The sequence below is a fragment of the Geospiza fortis genome, unplaced genomic scaffold (genome assembly GCF_000277835.1).
Source record: "Geospiza fortis unplaced genomic scaffold, GeoFor_1.0 scaffold101, whole genome shotgun sequence".
NCBI lineage: Eukaryota > Metazoa > Chordata > Aves > Passeriformes > Thraupidae > Geospiza > Geospiza fortis.
The window spans coordinates 1662633-1672681 of NW_005054388.1; the positions used below are offsets into that span (position 1 = coordinate 1662633).

Here is a 10049-nt window from a genome sequence, read left to right on the forward strand (position 1 = left end):
TTGCTTGCCTTCTGTTCTGTTTGCTTTAACACTTGTGGTGCTCTTTTCTGACCCCCACCAGGTTCTTTCAAACCCACTTTTTTCTCCAGATGCTGATGTCCTGCAGGCCTATGGCCCAAATCTGCACATACTCACCCCATGTAAATGCATCAATGACAAGATGCTGCCTGGAGTCAGTGGCAGTAAGCTACAAACCAGCCCTTGGAGTGGGTTTTACAAGAATAAATAAAATCACAGAATTGTTAAAGCTGGCAAAGATCTCTCAGATCATCAAGTCCAGCTACCAACCCAGCAGTGCTGGTGCACACTGATATAGGTGATTTGCAGAGAATAATGTCTGATGGAATGATCCTGCTCTTACTGAGGCTAAAATGCTTAAATAGGGTTATGTTCCTCTTCATACACACACACACACTCTCTCTAAAAGCAGTTGTTAGAGAAGACTGAAAGATGAAAAGAACAGATTATTCCCTAAATACTGAACACAGTTTCAGAGAATCGCTATGCAAGTGTTAGAGCTGGTCAACAACAAGCCTTTACTTCAGATTGAGGGAGAAAGTGAATTTAACACGTCATTCCCACTAATCCCATATTACACATTCTTCAGATTAGGAGTATCCTCCTACCTATTTAGTTTAGCCACCTCCTAGGGCAGATTCAGCTAGAAGGAAGGCATTTTTATTCCAAATAAGTATCTACATACTGAATTATTCAAGATTAATTTAAAAAATAGCTTGACTGTCTATAAACATGCTTTACTATCCACAGAATATCACCAAGCTGGGCATTTGAGGACAACCACAATTATGGTGAAGACTGATACAGAGGACAGGGGCCAGCAGATCTGAATTTCTTGATATTTAAAACCATGTCCAAATAGACTTTAGTTACTGTCAGTTAACTAACTGACAGTAGTTAGCATTAGTTGACAAGTCTAAAGATATATTAATTTATAGCATATATTCCTTCTATAACTTATAATATAATATGTATAACATATTATCATGTATTTCTTGGATTATCTACAATTTTCAGTCTCAACTCACAGAAAACCACTACCCCTTCTCAGCTAAAACCAGTATTTCCTCTTACATGAAAAACTCCAGCCACAGTACATTAGCTATGAAGTATTGCAAAATAAGGTCTATACAATAATTCCAAATAAAGAAATAGTTTAAAAATGTCTCCTAGAAGACATCCCACGCGATGCTAGAGAAGAGATTACAACCCACTTTAAATGCTTGTTAAATGCTTGATCAACCGACTTCATTTGCCGTAGTTTACAGCCTTTCCTTGACACATTCTGCTGCTTGAGAGATTTTTATTACTTCAGCCCACAAAGTCCTTCTTGGCCAGTTATTTTCCAGTATTACCAGATTACTAAAACAAAAGCCTTACTAGTTTTTGCCAATAAGTTTTTAAGCAATACAAACAAGGCTGCACAAAGTCACCTACCAGGCAGTGCAAGCATAGAGTCAAAATCCCTGCAGTTGGATACTCCAGTGCTGTCTGTTGCACAGCTCTTCCACAGGTTTTCAAACAACGTAGATGTTGTGATCACAGAACCATGGAGACTGGAGACTTTCCAGTAATTATTTGGCAAAGTAGCTCCAATAACTGCCAACCCACCCAAGCACAAAATAAAACCAACAATTTCCAATGTAGCAGTCATGTTGTGAGTAGTAACAGTTAAATATCCTTATAATTAGATTACAATCAAGTGAAGCCTTTCAGAAGCCTCCTTGCTGTTTTATCTCTGGGTTTCGCTCCAAAATGAGTCTACCTTTGCTCTTTGCTCTTTCCCCATAGATAAGACTTACTGGGCATGACAATAAGAAGTGGGAGTAGTTCATGATAAAGATATAAGCGTGTAAAAAAAGTGACCACATTAATTCTTTTTCTAATAGGAAGTGAAAAATGAGCCTTTTGTTTTTCTCAGCCTAGAAACTCCAGTCAGTATTTCTACAAAATACCTTGTAAGAGTGATAATATAGGCAAATATTTTGTTTCTGTCTCTTTTCTGAAGTCAACTAGATTTTACAGTAGATTAAGATTGCTTGTAATTTTATTTTTGCTGTCAAATCAAGAAGCTTCTGTGTAATATTCTCTTGAGGATTCAACATAAAACAGCTTGAAGACAGAATCTTTACACCTCTGCTAGAAAATTTAGCAGTTTTTGGAGTTATGGTCATAAGTAATCCACAAAAACTGTACTGCCAGCTTCTTTCAGGAAGGTAAAGTTTATGGATGAGTGGTTTCCATTAATATTTTACTGTCTATTGATCTACAGCTAAACACATTCAGTCTTAAAAACCATCCTGCTTACACTGTACAATTGTACAATGTATTAAAATTGCAGTAATGTATGTGCCATGGAATTGAAATGTAAGGAAATGAAGGAGCTAGTGTGACAGACCTGTCTCAGAAGGAATCAAATTATGAACAAAAACAGCTATAAGAAAAATAATACATATCAGCAAATTGCATCTGTTTGTTAGAATACCTTAGGATTAAAAAAAAAAGCTATTCTAGGCAAAGCATATATTAAATTCAGTTTAGTTGCTTCTGCTCTTGGCTAGATAGAATTGTAGCCTCAATTCACATCACCCACTCAAGACTTTAAAGTACTTGTGGATCCAAACGTGGTTAACCATCTTTTGCAGTGATAACCTGCCCTTATCTCCAGGAAATTGAGTCAGAGTTTCTTCATAAAATAATTCTGCTATGATGCAACATGGTAACAGTTCCACAGCATTTATGTAAACACTACCACAAGGATTAGCCTTTGAGAGAGCCCCGATTTGTCCCTAACAGGTATTTGTTGTTTTTCATCAAGATTCACTGTCACTTTGAGCTAATGCTGTGGGTTGGTAGGTTCAGCTGCCAAAGGGTATTATTTTGGCTCCCATGGCAGTCAAGAGGATCATTGCCACTGATTTAAACAAGACCAGATTTGGCAGTGTGATCCTGTGCAATCTTTTAAGGAAACCAGATAATGTGTGGTAAGAATTGATCTCAGGTGACTATTACAGAATTCCCTCCTTCTGCTTAGTCCCTGCAACTTGAAAAATGGTGGCATAGTAAAATGAACACACTGTACCAGTACCCTGGAGTATCTGCATTTCATTAAAAGCCCTTCAAAAAGTTTCCAGCTAATTTCCCCATTCACTGGTGCTATGCTGGTGATCTCAGCAATCACTTCTGCTGACAGCACTTTGAAAGGTGAGATCGTTGGGACCTTGAATTATACTGCTGCCAAGGATAGAAATAAAAAACAAAGAAGAGATTTTAAAAAATCTCTTCCTAGTTAAGAAATGTATTTCAACAGGCAGTCACAAAGCACACATATAAACAGAAAAGATTAAACTGCAGACCTGAAGTGCATGAGTTTTCCTATACAGAACCAGGCATTTCAATAATTCCCTTCAGGAAATCACTCTCCAATGTGTTAAAGACCATAAGGATATTCTTCAGTAGATTTTGTAAACTGTGGCTTGCCAGGCAATGGGCATAACAGCCAGTACTGCTCTGCAGGAGGCTCTGCATCAGCAGGGCTTAAGAGCTGGTGTTGACAGCTTCACATCAGCACCTCCCACAGCTTGGGAGCTTTCCTTTGGGCTTGTTCTAACCCAGTCACTTGAACCAAATGCTGTCATTGTTGGCTCCATCTCATCACTGACTTCCAGAAACTTAAGGCATCCTTGTACCTACACAGAGGAGCTGAACAGGTACCAGGATGATGTGAAAAGCTGACATTGCCTCTGATGCAATGAGCCATGTTTTTAAAATCCTTGGAAGCATGTGATTAGCCTCCTTTTGAGGCTACAAACTCTGGCCTCATTATGGATGCTGATAGTTATTCTTAAACTGGCCTCCTCACTGTGAAGGCAGATGAGGCCACCAAAGTGAGGGCCCTGCAGAAGAACCATGAACATGCTACATCCTGAGAGTTAAATTCTCACCCTTTAGAGATCTGCCTTACAGTTAGGCAGCTCTGACTCCAGGGAAGTCCACATCTGTGTCAAGAAAAACAAAGTTCATGGTCTGTGACACGTGGAATTTTTAAGGTTTAAGCTCTGCACGTTCAGAATAAAACTGCTGGAAAAGTCCAGACAAATAGCAATGACAGCAATCAGGAACCTATAAAGCACGGAAGACTTGAAGAAATTATATTAACAGCACTCATAAAGTGACTGCACAAAACTGAAAGTTGTAAAAGAATAAATGCAAGGTTCTGTTCAAGACAGAAAGCTTAACAAAATACTATTTCCAAAAGCTACAGTGTTACTGTTTCTACACAGTCTGCTGAGGAAAGAACTTCATTGTCAATCCTTCCTAGTCCTTTACCATAAAGACAGTGTTTACAGAAAGATACTTTTAAAATCCAGAACGATTCAAGCTAATACCTTCCAGCCCCTATTGAGATTTTTCTTCTCTTTCTAGCTGCAGAGAAATTACCCTGCTAGCATGGTTGACCCTAGAAAACACAGAAGCATTCATTGCACGGGTGTATTTTAGTTTAAGCTCACCACCTCTGAGAAATTCCAGAAAAAATATCCAGGTACACAGGTTTAGCACAAAGTATCAAATCAGTTCTGGAATATCTAATAATTACTGTCTCACACCAAACCACAAACAAACACCAGTGCTCATGGAACTATGATATGCTTGTATTGAAAAACTAGGATGAGTGAAAAGATGCTATTTTTTCCAAAACTATATTTTAAAAAATTCTCAAATTTACTGTACATCAGCCATACCTCTATGTCAACACACCAGAGAGGGCAGCAAAGCCACATCAGTGAGTGAGCTGAACAGCAGGGTGAAACATTGGTTCCATGGTGGCCCTTTAAACTGGATTTGGCCATCCTAGACATGCAGCCCATAATGGGCTGTTCTGACACCTCCAGTGCGTGCCTGCTCCCTGATATGCCAGCACAAAGATGCAGGGACAGAGGTGACATTGTGCTACCACCTAAAGCACACACATGCACACCCCTGCAATCCTTAGGCTGAATTTTGGCTGCAATGCTTTTTTTGGTATGTCATCACAGCAGAGACAGGTTTTGGTATACAGGAATTTTATCTTGCCCTAACCCTTCTCCTTCTTTTGTATGCATAGGGCAAGCACATCACATTGAGAAACAAAATTGAAAGCTGAAAGTTTTTTAATTCAGTGAGAGACACTGACAGAGAAAAGACAAACGGAAATAAAGCACAGAGAACTATAAAGCACAGAGAACTATAAAGCACAGACAACTGCAGTGCCCTCTGGGACAACTGCACTCTGTGCCCCCCAGCCTGCTAACACATGGCCCAGAAAGAAGGAACAAAACCCCATCCTTGGATTTTATGAACAAATGCCAAGACCACTGAGTTCACTTACGGTCTGAACTCAGCATGTAGAGAAATTTCTTGCATTGTACTGATCCAACAGCAGTTGCTGCACAGTCCATCCAAAGACCTTCAGAAACCCAGTCTGCAGTAACCAGCTCTGTTGTGGAGTCCAAAACTTTCCAACTGCTGGACATGGTAGTAACAAGTGATGTAGTGAATCCTGCTAAAGCCAGCAGCAATGCACAGATCTGTAGACAGGATGATGCCATTGTGACAGAAATTTTCTTCAAAGATGTTCCCCACAATTTCTGGTATTAGAAACCTGTTGAAAGAGTTCATACACACGCAGTGTATGGAGTTACCTTTACACAAGCCTGACCTTTGCAAAAACATTTAAAAAATGCCTACCTACAACATAATGTATCAGACAAGGGAACTGTAGAGGTGGAATCTAAATCGCATCAAGTAACTGGAATAATTGAATATTCCATACCTTATTTTTTCTTAGGAAAACTTTTATCATTGTTCACATTTACCACAAAAAAATGTAAACAGAGCAAAAGCACAGGAGACAACCAAAGAATTCTCTAACTTTAATTTGCAATGTTTCATCCATTTGTTACGTGTTTTCTAACTCAAAATTCATTTTAAAATGAAAACTATCAAATGCTTTAGTAAATTGTTCATCTGCCAATTACAATATCTACCAATACAAATTTAAAGCAAGATAAATTGTGATACTCACGTTTATGGTATGTTTCTAATCCGTTTTCTCTACCTTCCTGAAAGATAGTAGGGTCAGCACTTTGTGAGGACCTGTTTGATCACCCAAACAAAAGTTTTGCACTCTTCAGGACCTTTGTCCCATTCTAAAAATCAAGGACCCAGGGTCAAAGCTCTGGCCAAATGTTACACAAAGATCTGGCATGTTGAAAGGGAAAATTACCAGGAAATAATGTAAATTAGTACCAAATATACTCAGTTTAACCTGGCATATAATTTGCTTTGTCAGGGCCACTGAGCTGCCCAAACACCATCAGAGTGCAAAGCACTGCAGAAACATTGCTACAACTTCCACTTCTGCTTTACCTGAAACTTTTTATGCATTTGTTTTAGGATGCATCCTGAAGAAGAAAGAGGCAGCTGGACCCCTGTGCAGTGGATGACATCAACAACCCAAAGTGTTTGTGACTGCAGCCAAGGCCCAAGGCAGGACAGAGCTCCTGGGCTCACGGCTGAAGGAAACTGGCAGCCTGGGACAGCTCTGCAGCCATTCTGCTGCTGCACTTCCTCCTCTCTTTGCCTTCCTCCCTCATCACCCATCCTGACCCTGGCTCTACCACACAAACCCCATAGGACTGTCCAGATCATACTTTATTCCAGCAGCACATCCATCCCCTTTCAGCCCATCCCACAGGACCTGATTGTACCAGCTGTCACACAGTGCCATGTTTGTAAGTTTGAGGTGATGGCACAGCTGATAGGAAATATGAGCTGCAACTGTCCAAAGGAGAATGACAATAAACCAAAAAGGAATAAACACACAAAGTCCAGAGCATCTTCCCTCACAAAGTACACATATAGGCTATATGCAAGTAAGAGCTGTAATGTGATAAAAACAAACCCTGGGGGAGCAAAAAGGATCACTGTAACAACATTAAAAACAGCACAGCCAAAATGTATGAGGTTTGAACACAGCACAGGAAGGGTTAGCAAAGAAAAATATTGAAGTCACTTAAATAAACAAATTACTCCTGATAAGGTCTTTGGAAGCAAAAATGAGTGGTAAAAGTGTCTAAAATGGAAAGTTAAAAACCTCTTTTACTTCTTTTTTGTTTTGTTACATAGAAAAACAGAGAAAGAGCATTGATTACAACACTGGCTTCCATTTATATATATACATTTCTAACGTCAGCAATATACATCTTTGAACCTACTAATCACTTAGTTCATGCAAATTCTGAGGCTGACCCATGGCCACCAGCACAATCAGAAAGAGATAAAATGCAAATTTAAATATGGTACTAAACCATTTAGAGCAGTTTCCTACCACAGCTCATAGAGGTTTTTTCTCGTCAGAGTCTGACCTTGGGGTGAGAAGGCAAAATCTTTTCACTACTAGTTAGGGGAAATAAAAAAAAAAAAAGAGGAACAATGTTAATTCTTCATTTCCTACCACTTCCAAAGAATATGACTTTGTAACTTTGCTCCTGAAGTTGTCACAACATCTTAATAAACTAATCAGTCTTATAACCACTTGCAATTTTAATATGCAGATCACTCTCATCTTGCTATTAACTTTGCCTTCACATAATGAAATACAAAATAACTTGGAGCCACATCGATGCCAAGCTCCCGCTAAAGCAGAGTTTCAGTGCTGGCTCAGGTCACCCAAGCCTTATCCAGTCACAACAGAGTCTCCAGAGCTGGAGTTTGCACAACACTCTCCTGCGGAGCGTGTTCCTCTCAGCTGTGCAGAACTTTTCCTGCTGCAATACGTGACTGCTGCCTCTTGCCCTCCACGGGTGCCCTTGAGAGAAACCTCTGTTTTTTCTGCTGCTGGATTTTGGCAGCTCTGCACTCAGCCTGGTGGCCCAGGCATCTCTGGCATCGTGTAGGTGGCTTTGCTGTGTATGAGTATGGCCGTGGCAAAACAGACAACCAGGAAAGTGCACACAACTGCTTCAGACTTACAAGCTACTTTCAAAGCAAACACCCATTCTCTTTTCCCATTTAATTTCAGGAGGCTGGAGGTGTGTACAGTGGACTGTTTCTGCTAACACAGCTCTCCAGCCCTGCAGAGCTCTGCTGGCATGGGGATGATGCTGAGAAGAGCAGCACAGTGCCAGAGAGCCGGGACCCTGGCTGGCAGCAAGGGCACCACAGGGGCAACTGTAGCACCTGCTCAGGCATGTGTGGGTAACTACAGAATCAGAGAATCACTGAGGTTGGAAGAGACTTCTCAGATCATCCAGTCCAACTGTCCACCCAGCACTGCTCCTGTACCCCTAAGCCACTAAACCACATCACCCAGCACCAGGTCCAGACGCCTTGAGCACCTCCAGGGTAGGGACTCCACCACCTCCCTGGCAACCTGTTTTGATGCCTGACCTCCTGAACAGGGAAAAATATGTTTTAATATTTAATCAGATTCTCCTGCCTCAGTTTAAAGCCACTTCCTCTGGTTCTCTCACTGCAGACATGGCAGAAGAGACCAGCCCCATCTCACTACAGCCTCCTGACAGGGGTTGTACAGAGCGAGGAGGTCCCTGCTGAGCTCCTGGAGACTGAACAGCCCCGGCTCCCTCAGCCACTCCTCACCAGACAAGTGTTCTAAACCTCTCTAAACCTTGGTGTCCTTCACTGGACACACTCCAGCGCCTCAATGTAATTTTTAGCGAGGGGCCCAAAACAGCATGCAGAACTCGAGGTGTGGCTTCACCCATGCTGAGTACAGGGGATGATCACTCCCCTGGTCCTGCTGGCTAAACTATTCTTGATACAGATACAGGGAAGAGATCTGAAAGAGGTGGTGGGGCGGGAATCTGGTCACCCAGCAGCCCTTTGCTGGAGCAGCCCAGCGGCGAGGTGAAGTGAGGTAAGGTGGGGTGGGGTGGGGTGAAGTGAGGTGGGGCAGGGCAGAGGAGCCTGGGGAGGGAAGGTGCTGAGGTGTGGTAAGGTGATGTGGAGCCACACACGGAGCAAGGCAATGCTGAGGCAGCAGCTCCAGCCTCCACCGCACCTCCTGGGCTGCTGCAGGCTAGGAAGAAACAAGCTCTGCCTATTCCATAAGGCTTCCAGAGGGCAGTACAATAAATAAGCCCTGCAGAGAGACTTTGATAAATCAGAGGGCTGGGCAATCACCAGCTGTGTGAGGCTTAAAACAGGAAAGTGCTAGATTCTGCACCTGGGATGGGACAACCCCAATGTACCTACAAACTGGGGAACAAGACCCTGGAAAGCAGTGTCACAGAAAGGGACCTGGGGCTCCTGGTCAGTGGCAAGTTGAATATGAATCAGCAGTGCCCTGGCAACCAAAGAGGGGCAACTGTGTCCTGGGGGGCAGCAGGCACAGCATCACCAGTTGGGCCAGGGTGGGGATTGTTCTGGTCTGCTCTGCTCAGAGACGGCCTCACCTCGAGTCCTGGGGAGTTTTGGGCACCACAATATTAAAATGATATTCAGCTATTCCAGAGTGTCCACAGGAGGGCCGCAAGGATGGAGAAGAGCCTTGAGAAGCCATATGAGAAGAGGCTGAGAACACTCGGTCTGTTCAACCTGGGGGAGACCTCAAGGCAACTTCGTCATGAGGGGAAGAGGAGAGGCAGGCACTGAGCTGTGGTGGCCGGTGACAGGACCCGAGGGAATGGCCTGAAATTGTGTCAGGGAAGGTTTAGGTTGGCTATTAATAAAGGTTTTTCATTCAGAGGGTGGCTGGGCACTGGAATAGGCTCCCCAAGGAAGTGGCCACATAACCACGCCTGACAGAGTTCAAGGAGCATTTGGACAACACTCAGGGGTACACGGTGGGATTCTTCGGTATGGTGCTGTGCGGAGCCAGTAGCTGGACTCGATGATCCTTGTGGTCCCGTCCAACTGAGCATATTTGATTCTGTGAAATCACGGCAGCCCCCGGACTCACGGCGCCAGCGCTCCCCACCAAGGGGGCCGGGGCGGTGAGGGCGCTGCCACGCTCATCATGGCGGCAGAGC

The 10049-nt window shown here is 42.9% G+C and overlaps 1 protein-coding gene across 1 annotated transcript in view; it reads right to left on the bottom strand.

Moving 5' to 3' along the window:
- The window catches only part of LOC102042359 (claudin-19), a 13170-nt gene extending 7564 nt beyond the window's left edge, over positions 1-5606 (bottom strand). Inside the window, exon 1 of the mRNA XM_031060703.1 lies at positions 5387-5606. Within this exon, the coding sequence (XP_030916563.1) occupies positions 5387-5606 (220 nt within the window). The remainder of the gene's footprint in view (positions 1-5386) is intronic.
- Between the last annotated feature and the right edge of the window lie 4443 nt (positions 5607-10049).